This window comes from Cotesia glomerata, linkage group LG8 (genome assembly GCF_020080835.1).
Source record: "Cotesia glomerata isolate CgM1 linkage group LG8, MPM_Cglom_v2.3, whole genome shotgun sequence".
Lineage (NCBI taxonomy): Eukaryota > Metazoa > Arthropoda > Insecta > Hymenoptera > Braconidae > Cotesia > Cotesia glomerata.
Window position 1 is genome coordinate 13600816 of NC_058165.1, and position 17513 is coordinate 13618328.

Sequence of the window (17513 nt, forward strand, 5' to 3'; positions counted from 1 at the left end):
AAACTTAAATGTTCTTTATTAGGCTTTAAAAACTACGTCGAATGCTGCCAACCGCGAGGGCATCGGTTCATTCATTCAAAAGTTGTTGTGATTTAATAATTCAAAAAATAGCGTTTTATTGAACTCCAATTAAATTTTTGAGCTCGGAGAGTAATAACGTAATAAGTGCAATTTTAAGCGTTTAAGTATCGAATTAGCGGGAAGTTTCAGGGATGGCCTTTAGGGTCAATCGTTTTCCTAATTTTTTTTTTTTTATAATATAAATGGTGGAAATCGTACAATTTTGGATTTTAAAGGCATTTTTGTCAAAAGTATGTCTGATCTTCAACCAATTATATCACTTTTTCGTATCTGAGCAAAAAAAAACTATTGAATTAAGTATACTTGTATTGATTGATTACACAGTGAAGTTCTTAAATATAAAATTCTTCTTCTTGTTTTTAACTTCCCGCTAAGAAAATCGGGAATATCTAAAGAAAATCTTCAAAAATCGGGAAGTTATTGTTTTCACCCCGTTTTACGAAAATCGAGTTTTCATCAAATCTCGACGTTTCGAGGTCCTAGGAAGCTTCCCTGACTATTCCCGCGATGGTGTCTGTATGAGTGTGTGTGTGTGTGTGTATGTGTGTGTGTGTGTTTGTGTGTGTGTGTGTGTGTGTGTGTGTAAACCTCTTATAACTTTTGAACGGCTAGACCGATTCGATCGCGGTTAGTGCTATTCAAAAAGGCTTGACCAAACTTAGATTTTGTATATTTTGGAACGATTCGAACCAGTAGATTTTGAGAAATTGCAAAAAAACTACAAAAAAAAATTTTTTCAAGAGTAGTTTTTTTGGAATAACTTTTAAACGGCTTAACCAATCAATTTCAAAAACTAATTATCTCTTAACATCAAAAAACCTCGTCGATCACTGCCAGTCTGGTCAAAATCAGTTGATTTGTTCGTGAGTTATCGTTGACGAAAGAAAACCGAAAAAAGTGTTTGGCGTTTTTTTTGGAATTTCTCCGAAATTTTTCGCTCTATCAATTTAATTTTAAAGATTCTTTATGAAGCTTAAAAAACTGCATCGAATGCCACCAACCGCGTAGAAATTCATTCAAAAGTTATTGCGGTTTGAAAATTCAAAAAATAGTGTCTTAAACTCCTATCAAACTTTTGAGCTCGACGAGCTCAAAAGGATACAATAGCTATTTTTTGAGCTCGGAGAGCTCAAAATAATACACAAATTTTATTTATGAGCTCGAAGAGCTCAAAAACGCCATAAGTGCAATTTCAAGCATTTAGGTATAGAAATGTCGGGAAGTTGCAGGGATGGCCTTCAGGGTCAACCGTTTTCCTAATTTTTTTTTAGACCTTAATTCAAATTTTGAATCTTATCTGATATTTTTAATACTATCAATACGCTCTAGTACAGGTTTAATACACGCAGAAAAAAATTTTGTTAAAATTATCTAAGATATGTTGTAGTAACAAATGAATTTGTTAACATAGGGATAACAAATTATATGTTAAAATAACAAAATTTAGGTTATAACAAGTTATTTATATGTTATGAAAACAAAACAGTTTTGCTACTATAGCAAAATCTCCAAGTTGATTCGACAAAATACATTAGTTGGTATAACAAATTTTTTTGTTGAAACCGCAAAATTATTCTATTAAAATAACAAAGAAAGTTTGTTAGAGTAACAAAGACAATTTGTTGAAGTCATAAAGATAATTCGTAATAATAACAATGAGAATTTGTTGGAATAACAAATAAATTTGTCACAGTAAATTTTATAATAATACATTTAAAAATATGCTTTAATAAGCTATAGCTGATTTGGAAAATATTTTGGCCACAAATTAGTTTTGTTATTGCAACAAACTCATTTTGTTACAGCAACAAAATCACTTTGTAATAGCAACAAAAACATTTTGTTGCAGTAACATAGTCATTTTATGGCAGCAACAAAATGATTTTGTTAGAGCAACAAATTGATTTTGTGATTTAACAAACTGATTTGTTAGTATAACTTTAAACATTTTGTTTATGCAACTAATAGATTTGTTGCTATAACTACACTCATTTGTTACCACAACATAATTTTCAGCTATTCCGTCTTTTGTTATTTCAACAAAACCGTTTTTATTCGTGTATATAAGAAAATTTTTAAAGTAATTTATAGATTTCTTGATGACAGTCATTGTGTGGAAATGGATGGAAAATATCAAAATTAAGAAGATATTTCATGACGAATTAAACTAAGTATTTATTATTCTGTAGATCATAAATCGTTTAACGTCACGGATTTAAACGATACATGCCTTTCTAATACTTGTTAAATATGGTCGACGTCTGATCTAACAAGAGTAGACAACCAGGCAGTGGACGACCCTTCGTTGTCGCACGTGTATCCCCTTAAATGCCTTGCATTACTGGCATGACCAAGCATAGACCCCTCTGTAAGGGCACTACAGAGACATACCATCGTTTGAAGCTCAACTAGCCATATCATCGAGGGGTTCTGCTGCGTGAAAAGAAAAGGGAGGATAGAACGTGGGTTTTATTTGGCAAACACCCATCATAGGAAAGTCACACAATAGAAGCAATAACCTTACCCAAGTATTTAAAATATTGCACAGGTGGATAGCCATTTAAAATGAAATAAAAAGCGGTATTGTCAGTATATAAACAATGAGAGTACACTCTTCTTGACTTTGAATCCAAATTTTATTTTTTCTCTGATAAAGAGTAGATGTATTTACTCAAATTGTTGATCTAAATAATATAAGGCACAAAAAAAGGAAACAATCAATATTTAATATTAAAACATAAAACAATCGAATATTTTTGATTGAATGCTGAATGAAAAATTATTTTTAATGAATATTCTTACATGAGTCAAGTGTGTGCATTTGCTTGTAATTAAGTACGTATATCGTACAATATCTATTATACGGGGCATTCAATATCGAATTATATTATGTGTTTTTGAGAACATTACAAAAGAAAGTGTTGGAGAATTTTAAATTAATCGCGCTAGGAATTTTGGAGATATTCCGAAAAAACACTTTTTTCGGTTTTCTTTCGTTCACGATATCTCTCGAATGAATCAACCGATTTTGACCGGACTGATGGCGATCGACGTGGTTTTTTAAGTTTAAGAGCTGATTAGTTTTTTGAATTGAACCTTAAAGCCGTTTAAAAGTTATTCCAAAAAAACCACATTTGAAAAAAAATTTTTTTTCAGTTTTTTTAAGATTTCTCAAAATCTATTGATCTGAATCGGTCCAAATAGTTTTCAAAATTTAAGTTTGGTCAAGTTCTTTTGAATGGCACCAACCGCGATGAAATGGGTCAAGCCGTTCAAAAGTTATAAGCGGTTCACATACTTTCACACACACACACACACACACACCTCGTGTTGGGCTTGCTGGGTCCCGCATCGGGCGCCTCCCCAGGTGGCGGATAGGGGAATGCCCGGCATATCTGCACGTCAGATGCGTCGGGTACCGAGGAAAGAGAATACTCGGGGTGGACCAAAACCTAGCAAAAGATGGTATGGAAATGTCAGAACAATTTCAAACATCGTCTACGGTGCAGAGGAGGGATACCTCAGTGCCGGCGAGGGAAGGCGTACAAACGGGCCTGAACTCGTCGTTATCAAGCGACCGTTTGAACAGTGGAGTAGACCCCATGGCTCTGCTGTCTAGCAATGCTAGCAATGCTACAGGGAGTAAAGAAACAGCTCTGATGGAAGTAGACGCACAGCAAACAAACTTTCCTCCAATAGGTGGAAGACCTGTTGCTCCCGTCAACACTCACACATGCCGAGGGAGGATAAACTCTCTACCGACTGTCACCGGTCAACAATCGCCAATGGAACGGCTCGGTAGCAAGATCGAAGAATTAGCTGAGTTCATAAAGGATAAACGAAATCTCCACCATGAACTCAGAAAAATAGTAGCGTCCATTGCCACGGCATATAAGTTGGCCAACAAACCAGCAACGAAGACGGCGAGAACCACGCAAACATCTCCGGATCTGAACAAAAAATCCCAGACGTTTTCGGTCACTCCTGAGAAAACACAGCATAGAGAAGAGAAAAACAAGAAGAGGCCGCTATCCACGCCCAGCCCTTCCTCGGAAATCGATAAGCCAGCACATAAGAAGACAGCCTGGGGTGATACCTGGACCAAAGTGACTCGGAAAAACAAGAAAAAGGAAGAACAGGAGCCAGTGGCTCAATCTGCTACAGCCCAAAACCAGCCAAGCAATGTTGGCTCCAAGAAACCGAGGAGGAAGAAGATAAAAACTAAAGCTGTGCTTGTCCAACCAGCTGAAGGGCGAACATAGGCCGATCTCCTCAAGGAAATCAAAGCCAAGGTTAATCCGACAGAGACTGGAGTAGACATAAAGTCTATCAAACAAACGAAGCGAGGGGGCGTTCTTCTAGAAATAGGTCGCAAGACTGAAGACACTACTGCTTTTACGGCTGCGATAAAAACAGCAACTGCTAACATCGGTACAGTCAGAACGCTTACACCAAAAGCAACGATCGAGATCCTGGACTTGGATGCCATCACTACTGAGAACGACGTCCGCGAAGCACTCAAACGTGACTTCACCGACAGCCTGGAGATCAAACGGGTAAATTTGACAAAGCCTACTCGACGGGGCAACCGGGCAGCCTTCTGCGAGATAGACGAGGCTAGCGCGTTCAAAATCCTTGACAAGGCTCGTATAATGATCGGATGGGTCAACTGCCGCATTCGACCAGTTGTAAAAGTAACACGCTGCATCAGATGTCTCGGATACGGGCACGCGACGAACTCCTGCAAGGGGCCTGACAGAAGCAAGTGCTGCTTTAAATGCGGAGGAGGAAACCACAAAGCTGCAGACTGCGTTGAACAGCCAAAGTGCTTCTTCTGTACAGAGGAACAAGAAGCTCCAGATAGCTTATGCCATATTCCAGCCTCCGGGGCTTATAAGGTATTCCGCACCGCACTTGCCGAAGCTACAAAAGGGCAGAAATGACACGTATACTTCAAGGAAACCTGAATAGATGTGCGTTGGCGCAAAATTTACTTCGCCAGCGAGTCTTTGAAGAGAGGATCGACGTTTGCTTCATCTGTGAGCAATATCTAAACCTCCAAGATAGAGCATGGTTCGCAGACAAAACTGGCACGGCGGCAATCTGGATTGCAAATACAAAGAACGTTACCACCATCAACAGCGGAAGTGGAGTAGGTTTTGTCTGGATTCAAACCCCCATAACCTACTTCATGAGCGTCTATCTCTCACCTAATGAAGGGATTAGTGTGTTCCGACAGAAACTGGCAAATATAGAGGATGTGATCACCAAGTTCGACGGCGAAGTTATCGTAGCTGGTGACTTCAATGCTAAATCGGCTGAATGGGGCGCTGATTTCTCCGACACCAGAGGCAACGAGGTCGCTGACGTCGTGGCTAGACTCGACCTCATAGTGCTAAATACTGGGAGCACCACGACTTTCAGAAGACCGGGGTACCAAGAGTCCATCCTCGACATTTCGTTGGCGACTCCAAAAATTGCCAACATGATTGAAAACTGGACAGTATCCGAAAAATACAGTGGCAGTGATCACCAGTTCGTGACATTTAACGTTGGATTGGCATCTGCTCCGGTACCACAACACGACCTTTCTAAGCGAAAGTGGAATGTCAGGAAGCTTGATCCAGAGGCACTGCGAGCTTCACTTGCACGGAGCTGGTCTACCCTTCAGAACAACCCGACTCCGGATACTTGCAGCGAGACAGAAAGGACAGTACTAAATACGATGAAGGAGATTTCCACCGCGTGACGCCTCTATGCCGCGGTTGAAAAACCGGAGTTTTCGCAGGCCGGCGTACTGGTGGTCAACAGACATAGCGGAACTTCGCAAAATGTGCGTTCATCAACTACGTCGCCGCGCAACGAGAGCCGCTAAACGCTCCCCAAGCCAGGACTTGTATTCAAAAGAGTACAAGCAGGCCAAAAAGATGCTAAATCGAGCCATCAAAGCAAGTAAAGCAAAGTTGTGGAAAGAGATCTGCAACGATCTCGACAATGACATCTGGGGTAAAGCCTACCAAATTGTTGCCAAACGACTTGGAAAGGCTTCACCAGAGGCGCCGAAGTCTCCAGCCTAAATGGATAGCATCGTAGCGGAGCTTTTCCCCAAACACCCGCCGCGGGAGAAGAAACACTACACTAAAAACAACGAAGTAACGCCCTTCACAACTAAGGAACTACAAGACGCGGCCAAGTCACTCAAAACAGGAAAGGCACCTGGACCTGATGGCATCCCGGCATCGGTGATCAAGATTATAGCCCTGGAATACCCAGACTTACTCCTGAACACCTACAACGCATGCTTGGCAACTGGCACCTTTTCCGCGGTCTGGAAACGGCTGAAACGGGGATCCACCGCTCTCTTGGTCGCCTCTTAATTTATTTAAGGCGCCACTGGATTTTTCCCACAGTATCCAGAAACTGGCCCAGAACAAGGAGTGAAAACTCAGGGTCGGAGAGATTGTCAGGAAGGATACAGAAATTATAGGCAGAAATTCATTTTTACAATTCATTTTATTTATCCAACCCTTAATACAAAATCAAAACCCCTTACAAAATATCAAATTACTTACTCCCGACGATATCCTCTTATGGAGCGTCCTATCGCGGTTCCTATCATAGTATCTATTCCCGAACAGTACCCTCATATGGAGCGTCTATACCGCGGTTTCTAGCTTACTACCGTTGTACCCCAAATCCGGCGTCTATACAACGGCTTCTAAGTGTGCCCAGGAAGCAGAGGAGGATACCATGAATCCCTAGGCTACACTGCAATATTATTTATCCACACACACCCACAATATTTATTTAAAATACTTATGCCTATTGCACCCCCGACCCGGGCGTCTATGCAAAGGACTCTAAGTGTGCCCAGGAAGCAGAGGAGGATACCATGAATCCCTAGGCAACACTACAATACTTAACACTAAAACCCACCCACATTATTATTTCCAAACTCACTAATTATTACTTCGGATTCTACAAATTTATTTTCCAAAATCAAACGAAATCCGACTCGATGCCTGGATCCATTTATCCCATTCATTAATTTGCTAAATCCGAGTTCCTAACTTGTTTCATAAATCCTAATCCAATTCCAAATTTCAAATTAAAATTATTAACTAATTTATTGCCGTGGTCTCAATAATACAACAATAAATATTTAATTACAAGAGGTCTTCGTATCTTGAATTAATAGATTAAAATCTATTGACAGAGGTCTTAATAATCTGCCAACAATGATCGGTTACTTCCTAGATTTTACAAATTAATTTTTCCTGAATTTACTTAATTTATTTTATAAATTGTTTCGTTAATTTATTCGGCTTTGTCTAATTTATTTTACTAGAATTTATTAATTATTTTTCCAAGTTATTTTAATTCATTTTACCAGAATCTATTAGTTTATTTTATTTTAATCCGAACTTATGGAATTATTTATTTTGTCCAGATTATTTTATTTAATTCATTTTATTTATTTAAGATCTTAGCTTTCAATGACTAAAATTTTATCAATTAATTTCATGTAATTTATTTTTACTAAACTGTTTGGCTTGTCCTTCAATAATCGAGTTTTATTTTCTCTACGTTGTTTTATTTTACGTTCTATTATGTTGCATGAAAAACTTAGCATTTATTTTATTTTATTTGAGGATTATATTCTGCCTAGCAACACAGTACGATTTTAGTCTCGACTTTGAATGTCCTCTACTCAGCGCTTCGCGCGGGACAAGATGGCTGACGCTCTCGCTCGGTCTTGCGTCTCTGTCGCAAGTTTTTGGTGTAATTTTTTCTCTGACGAATTTTTACAAGTTTTATTTTCTACTTTTAATTAACAAATTTACACGAACAATTTTCTAGCAATTTTGACTGATTCTAAATTTATTGCAAATGATTTTATTTTAACAATTAAATTTTATTATAAATTATTTTTTTGAATTTAATAAATTTTACTTCAAATGATTTTACTAAAACTCCTCTAAAATATTTTATTGATTTTACTTTAAGTAATTAATTGAATAAATTTCCAAACTCGATTATTAACGACAATTAATTTTACATGGCACCAAAGTCATAAATTGACTAACCGAAATTATTCCTGGTAAAGTCAATCCAAGCTCTGCCTACGTAGTAAATTAACAATCCGAAATAATTCCTGGTTTTGTTAATTAAACATTTAGTAATTATTCTTGATTTGCTTTTATCTTTAGTCTAATTTTTATTCTGGACTTTTTTTTCTCTCAAATAAATTCTTAAATAAACTCTGCCTCTTATTTCCAATAAATTCTCAAACATTTTCTAAACAATATTTTAAATAATATCCCAAATAATATTCCGAGTAAATTCTAATAAATAAATTTCCATATAATAATTAAGTAAATTCTACGACGCAATACTTAATCTAATGATTGTGACCGAACGCGAAATGGCGGTGACCTTCAGCCGACTTCAATGCCTGGCTGATGCCGCACCACCGAGAGATTATTGGGACATTTTATTTGTACCTGGAGTTTTTCTTTTACGACGTTGATGAACTCCCTCGAAGAGCTACAACTCCTTGTCGTCGTCACTGGTACAAATCCCTCCTTGGTGGAAAATTCTGCTTGGCAGCGAGACCTCGGTCACCGTCACTCGTTACTCCGAATATTTTATGAATCTGAAACCGCAATCAAGCATTAGAAATTGTTAAAATTTAAGATCAATTTACGCAAGCCGACTGAAGGCCTGGCAAGCAATAAATTAATAGATTTGATCGCTTCGTTCCACTTGTACGAAAGGCGACAAATAAATAATTACCTGCTCGATGATGTTTTTACTAAATATGCGTGTCCGTACGGTTTGGCGACTCGGTCACAATGACTCTTCTCAGCTTTGTCGGTGCTTTTCTTTCTTCGCTCCGTCTTCCCCACTCACTCTTCGCGCCGGCGCTTCCACCTTGGGGACTCACTCACAAGTGTCAAACTATGACTACGAGGGCTTCAGATCACAGCGCTCTGTGATCCGTCGATAACATAATGGGTGCGGATAAAAGGGCTTTTAACGGGTAACGATCACTCCGTTACACGGCAGAGATTGGTTTTCTTAGACAAAGGTAAGGGAACCCCCATAACACCTTCGTCGTTTAGACCACTATGTATGCTAGACATTGCTGGAAAACTGCTCGAGAAGCTCATACAAGGGAGACTTCGCGACGACATCGACCGTGCTGGAGGTTTTGCCACCAACCAGCATGGCTTCCGGAAAGGTCATTCGACAGTCGGAGCGATCAAGAAAGTCATAAAGACAGCAACACAAGCATGGTCTGGTAGCCTCAAAGCTCGTAAAGTATGTCTTCTCCTCACGCTAGATGTCAAAAACGCATTTAACAGCGCAAATTGGGGAGACATTTTAGACGCTCTGGAGCACAAGTTTGAAGCGGAGCCAGAAAATCTGGCACTAGTCGACAACTACCTTGACGATAGAAAGCTAATAGTGGAAACTACTGAAGGCCCACAAGAATACGCCATAACGGCTGGCGTGCCGCAAGGCTCAATAATGGGGCCTGATCTATGGAACGCAGACTACGACGAGCTTTTTGAAATCCCGTTGCCAGAGTAAGTAGAGCTAACAGGCCTTGCAGACGACGTTGCAGCCACTATAGTGGCGGACAGCGTGGAAGAGGCCGAACTGCTAGTTCGGGAAACCATCGACACCTTCGAGACTTGGCTCGATAAGCATCACCTGAAACTCGCCAAACAGAAAACCGAGATGGTCGTCTTGACCCGTCAAAAATGGTTTCCAAAACCATTCGCTATGGACATGGGAGGAACAACGCTGACGTCAACAAGGGCCCTGCGGTATCTAGGGGTAATGATAGACGAGAAACTATCTTTCCGTGAACACCTCGACAGTGCATGCAAGAAAGCCAGCAAGACTGTGTCTAGCCTAGCATGAATTATGACCAACACCATGGGACCAAGAACAAAAAAGAGAAGAGTTCTTCTAGAAGCAGTCCACTCGGTACTGCTTTATGGAGCGGAGATATGGGCAGACATATTAAAGCAGAAGACCTACCGGCGAAAGATCGCAGCAGTACAGCGGCGAGGCGCTCTCAGGGTTGCCTGCGCCTACCGCACAGTTTCCGAAGCGGCTGTATTGGTCATTGCAGGAGCCGCGCCCATCGACCTATAAGCATTCGAAAGAGCAAAACTCTATGACGCTAAAGACATTGATGATAACATGAAGGACGCAAGAACGAGGATAAAGGCGGAAACGCAGCAAGAGTGGCAGGACCGATGGACATCGGGAGAGACGGGCAGATGGACGGCGCGCCTGATCCCAAACATCAACGTCTGGCTCTCTTGGAAGCACGGGGATACGGACTTCTTCCTGACCCAGCTATTGACGGGACATGGGCAGTTCAATGCCTATCTTTTCAAGATGGGTTTGCACAGCACACCAACGTGCAAATACTGCCCGGATAAAATCGACGACGCCGAACACACATTCTTTGAGTGTGCTCGATGGAAGGACTACAGAAGAAGCACCGAAGAGATCATAGGCACCAGGCTCTCCCCCTCAAGCCTGGTGACCTATATGATCAAACAAGAGGAAAACTGGTCAGCTGTTGCAGTTTATGCACAGCACCTCCTGAAAGACAAAATCGCAGAAAGGGACCAGTAGCCAGGAGTAGGCGTCGTGAGACGCAGCACGACTGGATTGAAGTAATGCTAACGCGGTTCCAATCCAGTCCTCCCCGTACCATCTAGGGGAGAGGGGAAGAGGAATGTTTTTTTAGTGGGTAAAAATCTCTACACTACCGACTATCGATATCTGCCGGAAGATGGGCGGCAGAGTTAACGATACCGGTGTCTTTTGAAGATCTTTTTTCGTACCTCTTTACAAAAAAAAAAAAAAAAAAAAAAAACACACACACACACACACACACATACACACACACACACACACACACACACAGACACACACACACACACACACATACAGACAGACACCGTGACAACATCGTGGGGATAGTCAGGGAAGCTTCCTATGACCTTCAAACGTCGAGATCTAATGAAAACTCGATTTTTGCAAAACGGGGTGAAAACAATAACTTCCCGATTTTTGAAAATCTTCGATTTTCTTAGCGAGAAGTTAAAAAAAAAAAAAAAAACTAGTGCCACAGCAAATTTTATAATTGGCATAGTGGAATAGGACATAACTTTGAGACTACACATATGATATGGTAGTCAAATTGAAGCTTATTTGAAGATCTTTTAGATGCAATTTACAGAGATTCAATAAATTATCCCATTCGAAAGTTATTCGAGTAAGAAAGTGAAAAAGTATGAATTTTCATGATTTTGAACATTTTAAAATCCAGGTATATCTAAATTACTTGACCGATTAAGCTCATCTTCGAACCCGAGTCAAAATCAAAAACATATTTTGAGCCTTTACAACCTACTCAAGGAGTTATAGGCTGAAATTATGGTTTTAGATTTTTTCGACTATAATGACGCGTATATCAGAACCGTAATTTCAGCCTACAAGTGGTTTATTTGTCCGCTTTTACCAAAGTTAGGCTGAAATCACCGTTTTAGAACCATAAATTGAGCCTACTGAGCCTACATCTCTATCGTAAAAAAGATCCTTATTGGTTAATACGATGTAGGCGAGGAGAAAGAAAGGAAAGGGGAATGGATTCAGATAAAAATGGCTGCTGTTAGCGGCATGCTATGTCCGGCGCATGCCATTTGATAAAAAAAATGATAAAAAAAGGATTTTTCCAATGTCATATCTATATTTTATTTATATTGTAGAGCTATCGCAAATTCAGACTGTGTGACTCTTAATTTAAACCAAACATTCGCTAATTATAGAAATAACATGAAAATCCGTTCTAACCGAGATTCGAACCCGAGCCACGCGCTTGCCAGACCGATAACTATCCCCTACACCGTACGACCGATGAGTTGATTTACATCTCATCATTCTCATAAACTAAATTTATATGGTGACGATTTTTCTGAAATTTTTGTATCTTTCTCTACCCTATTGAAAATAATTTTCCAAATTTTTTCAAATTTTCTTACCCAACCAAAAAAAAGTTACAAGTTATTTAAAGAAAAATATGTTTTTTTTTTTTTGTTAAATAACCATAACTTTTTTGAAAATTGACTTATTGGGATGTTTTTTTTTGAAAATTTTTGTTTTTAAATGTGATTTTTAGAAAAAAAATAAAAATAATAATTTGGATCCATATTCAACGTTTTTTTTGAAACTTTCGGAAAAAAAAGAAAATTTCGGGATAAATACCATTTTTGATTTTCGATTTTTTTTTATAAAATATTTCAGCATTTTCTGCGAATTTCCTGAAATTTTAAGAGTGGCATTTTTTTTCTTACTATTTTTTTTAGAAATGAAAAAAAAAATTTTTTTTTAAATGTTTGTTTTTCGTTATAGCACTAAAAATTTTTCAGCAGATTTAGAAAACTTCAAGATCTGAGAAAAAAAAATAAAAACAAAAATTAAAAATAACAATCATCGAAAAGATTTGATTATTATTTTTCAATGAAGTTAGATCAAAAATTAAAAAAAGCATTCAATTTTTTTTTTTGTAATAATTGAGGTTATAATTGAGGTTGGTTTTACTTGTATCACTGTAGAGTGTTATACAATGGAGGGTGGGGAATTATTGTCTCTCCACTTTTTTCTCCGCAATATAATCTCTCAACCCCGTCATTATAACTCTCAACCACTTTTTCGTCCCCACCCCCCTGCATGTCGGGATTTTTTCTTTCATGCCCGACACACATGTGCTGCGACTGTGGCCGACTTACGCATTATAATCAGTACCTGCATTTGCATTACGGTCTTAAATAGTATGGAGGTACTTCTATAATGACATTTTACCTCCATAACTATATGGGAAAACCACAGAAAACCCGACCGATACAGAGGCTGGCAATGAAACGCACATATTCTTAGTTTACAATCATTGAAAAATATTGGTGCGCGCCGGAATCGAACCCTGGTCCCACTCTTTCGAAATGCAGGTACCGAGCCGATTAGGCTATTGCAAACCTTAATTTTCTTTTTTTTTTTTGTATTTTTTGTCCAAAACTACATGCAACAACAAAAAAATGAAATTGTTGTTTGATCCATTTTGGAGCAACGCATAAACTTTCAAAAATTTTGAGGCAATTAATTTCAAACAAAATTTGTTTGAAATTATTTTCATTTACACAGCAAAAAATATTTTTGTTGAATGATTTATAAACGGTAGACTTGAATGGAATGTGATTTCATTTTTTTACACGTTTAAATAACTTACATATCCGAAATTCAGGAGAATTTGAGTATTTTCTCACTATCAGACTATAGTTTTGAAAAAAAAAAAAATTAGGAAAACGGTTGACCCTAAAGGCCATCCCTGCAACTTCTCGCTAATTCCGTTAATACCTGGCCGCTTTTTTGAGCTCTTCGAGCTCAAAAGTACAATCTGTGTGTTGTTTTAAGCTCTCCGAGCTCAAAAAGATACCTTTTCTATGCTTTTGAGCTCTTTGAGCTCAAAAGTCTGATAGAAGTTTCATGGAACACTATTTTTTGAATGTTCATACCGCAATAACTTTTGAATGAATGAACCGATTTTTACGCGGTTGGCGGCATTCTACGTAGTTTTTTAAGCCTTATGAATAATTTCTAAGTTTCAATTGGTCAAACTAGAAATTTCGGAGTAACTCTGAAAAAACACTTTTTTCGGTTTTCTTTCGTTCACGATATCTCTCGAACGAATCAACCGATTTTGACCAGCTTGGTGGCAATCGACGTGGTTTTATGATGTTAAGAGCTGATTAGTTTTTGGAATCGATCGGTAGAGCTGTTTGAAAGTTATTCCAAAAAATGTCGAAGTTATGTTGAAAAAATCCTTATTTCCAAATATTTCGTCGAGGATATCTCTCGAACTAATCAACCGATTTCCACGTTTTCGGCGGCAATCGACGCGGTTTTTTAACCTCTGAAATTATTCTATATCATCAAAAACGATCCGAGAAGAAATGACGAAGTTATATGAAAAAAACAGTTTTTCAGTTTTTTTCGGTTTTATTTCGTTCACGCTATCTCTCGAACGAATCAACCGATTTTGACCGGATTAGCGCCGATCGGCGTGGTTTTTTGACGTTAAGAGCTGATTAGTTTTTGAAATTGATCGATCGAGCCGTTTAAAAGATATTCCAAAAAAACCACTTTCAAAAATGATTTTTTTCTAATTTTTTTTTGAGATTTTTCAAAATTTCTCAAAATCTATCGGTCCGAATCGGTTCAAATTCTCAGGAAATCTAAGTTTGGCGAAGTCCTTTCGAATGGCACCAACCGCGATGAAATCGGTTCAACCGTTCAAAAGTTATAAGTGATTCACATACTTACACACACACACACACACACACACACACACACACACACACACACACACACACACACACACACATACATACATACATACAGACATAGTGACAACCTCGCGGGGATAGTCAGGGAAGCTTCCTGTGACCTTCAAACGTCGAGATCTGATGAAAACTCGATTTTTGCAAAATGGGGTGAAAACAATAACTTCCCGATTTTTGAAAATCTGAGATTTTTAGCGGGAAGTTAAAAATAAATCGGAAATAGAAAATGAGCATCATCCCCAAATTTTCGTTTTTTCCAAAAGTTAAAAAAAAAACGTAGAATATGAATCCAAATTATTATTTTGATTTTTTTTTTCTAAAAAGTACATTTTAAAATAAAAATTAAAGGAAGCAAAAATCCCAATAAGTCAATTTTCAAAAAAGTTATGGTTATTTAACAAAAAAAAAACATATTTTTTTTTAAATAACTCGTAACGTTTTTTTGGTTCGGTAGAAAAATTTGAAAAAATTTTTAAAATGGTTTTCAGTAGGGTAGAGAAAGATACAAAAATTTCAGGAAATCGAAAATCGTCGAGGTCAAGAGTGGTCGATTTGGCATGAAATGCCCCATTTATAAACCCGAATATTCTAACGATAAACATTAGAAAAAGTTTAAGTTGAGATGTTATTGCTTATTACTGTCCGTATATTTTATGGATTATTGATCAATTGTTGCAACATTAATTACAATAATCATAATTTTTATTTCAACTCTACACTTAAAAAATTTTTTGCAACGATAAAAGTTAAAAATTTTCTAAGTCCAGTTTTTTATTTATCAAATTTTTGCTATCATAAAAATATTATATGTTCTAAAAAATAAAAAGATAGAAACAACCTACAGACCTCGAGGTAGGCTCTTTAGGCTCAAAATACAGTTTTAAACTGTGATTTCGACATCAACAGCCTATTTTTAGGCCGATGAGGGTGAAAATACAGTTTTAAATTTCCATGCAAACCCAACAACAAAAGAAAGGAGGCTCAATAGGCTCAAATCATTTTTTTAATTTTGACTCGGGAACTTGACTTCGGTATTTATCTGTAGAAGAAGTATGTTGAGTTTCGTAAAGATCCAATGTAAATTGGCGACGCTATCGTCGTAACAACCTGCGTTATATCGTATATATATATCGTATATATATATATATATATATATATATATATATATATATATATATATATATATATATATATATATATATATATATACTAGCTGTTACCCACCCGTTCCGCTGGGCATTTCATAGAATTGTATTTTTAGACTTGAAATTTAATGGGAGTATTGTTTAGATTTGTACAGATTTCAAATTTCATCAGATTGGCCCGTACCTTTTATCCCTGTGATTATTCTAGCTAATATTCATTGTAAATTTTAATGTGCAATCACTATGACATTCCAGTGGTTTTTTTCCAAAAATGAATAATGACTGAAACAAAGAAAAAAATTTGAAATGATCATTGAAAGTTTCAGTTAAAGTAATTGCGCGTCTCATAAGTGAAGTTGAAATTTGGCTAGCTTAAAGCGTGACGAATTTTGCCGTTAATTTAAATTTCCTCCGTGACATCAATTTTTCATAGAAACTTATTTGTACATGTTTTTAACGAATTCTCTTAGAATAAATAGCTAAATTCCTTTTTCACATCTCAAGTGCTTAGAAAATGCATTCATTTCAATCTGTTACGTTCCCGCGATCCGGTAATAAGAACAATTCATGGGTTATGTGATCAGCAAAAATAAAATGTATGTAAAATTCTTAGTCCGTTGAGTGAATAGCTACATGTAAAGTTAAATTTTGGAAACCTTACAATGACTTTTTTTGCCGCTGCCAAAGAGATTGTTTTGAAAAAATATAATTATTAAAAAAGGAAAATATTTAAATCCGTTGGCCTTGGAGGCCATTCCCGTAAGTTCCTGTTTCTCTTGAGATTCTATCAAATTCTATATCTGTAGGAACTGTATTTGAAAAGTATAAATTTTTTGACAATTATCACACCCACACTCTTATATGGGAGAGGAATTTCATAAGATCCTATTCGAGAAAATTTCTACATTATAAACAAAAGGTTTCAACAAAACTTCAAGTCCATAGAAACTTTTGTTTGGAAATGAGAGATTTTCATTGTTAACACCCCCGCAATCCCTTCTAGGGTTAGAATTCGAGAAAATCCATTCTTAGCTAAACTTGACATCATACACGAAGATTCTCACCAAATTTAGAGTCTGTAGAAGTTACAGTTTGGAAATTAAAATTTTAGATTTTAGCACCCATCCCCGCAATTCCTATCGGAAAAAGTCTTTATTGAAGTCCATTGTGAGATGATCTCTACATGAGAAACAAAAGATTTTTACCAAATTTAGAGTTTTTAGAAGCTATATTTTGGAAATTAAGATTTTTTATTGTTAACACCCACCCCCGCGATCCTTATTGGAGGTAATTCGTTGTAAAGTCCGTTCTTAAATAATTTCTATATTATATGTAGAAGACTCTTACTAAATTTGGGGTCTGTAGGAGCTATAGCTTGGAAAAAAAAAATTGTATTTGTTAACAACTACCCCCACAAACCCCTGTGAGGTGAACCATCGTGAAATTCGTTCGTATATTATTTCTACATCTCTTACAGAAAATTCTTACCCAATTTGGAATATATGGGAGCTGTAGTTTACAAACGGGAATTTTTTATTGTTAACGCCCCCGCAATTCTCTTTGAGGTAGAATATCGTAGAATTCGTTCATAAATTATTTTTCCATCACTTACAGAAAGTTCCTACAAAATTTGGAGTCTGTAAGAGCTACAACTTTAAAATTCAAAATTTTCATTGTTTATACCCATCCCCGCAACCCCTGTGGGGTGAGATATCGTAAAATTCGTTTATAGATTATTTCTATATCTCTTACAGAAGATTCCTACCAAATTTGGAGTCGATAGAAACTATAGTTTAAGAACGGGAATTTTTCATTGTTAACGCCGTCGCAAACCCCTTTGGGGGAGGAATTTAATAAA

At 37.3% G+C, this 17513-nt stretch overlaps 1 protein-coding gene across 1 annotated transcript; it reads left to right on the forward strand.

Annotated features, from left to right (window-relative positions):
- The first annotated feature begins 3740 nt into the window (after positions 1-3740).
- Positions 3741-5024, forward strand: LOC123270132. Its single transcript, XM_044736070.1, has 2 exons — positions 3741-4187; positions 4344-5024. Exons 1-2 carry the CDS (start codon positions 3741-3743, stop codon positions 5022-5024), a joined length of 1128 nt encoding a protein of 375 aa, XP_044592005.1.
- Positions 5025-17513: the final 12489 nt, after the last annotated feature.

Excerpts from the sequence above, each read along its gene's own strand:
- LOC123270132 (XM_044736070.1), top strand. The coding sequence starts at position 3,741 with ATGGAAGTAGACGCACAGCAAACAAACTTTCCTCCAATAGGTGGAAGA. Across the intron at positions 4,188-4,343 it reads GGGGTGATACCTGGACCAAA|GCCGATCTCCTCAAGGAAAT; the intron begins GTGACTCGGAAA and ends GGGCGAACATAG.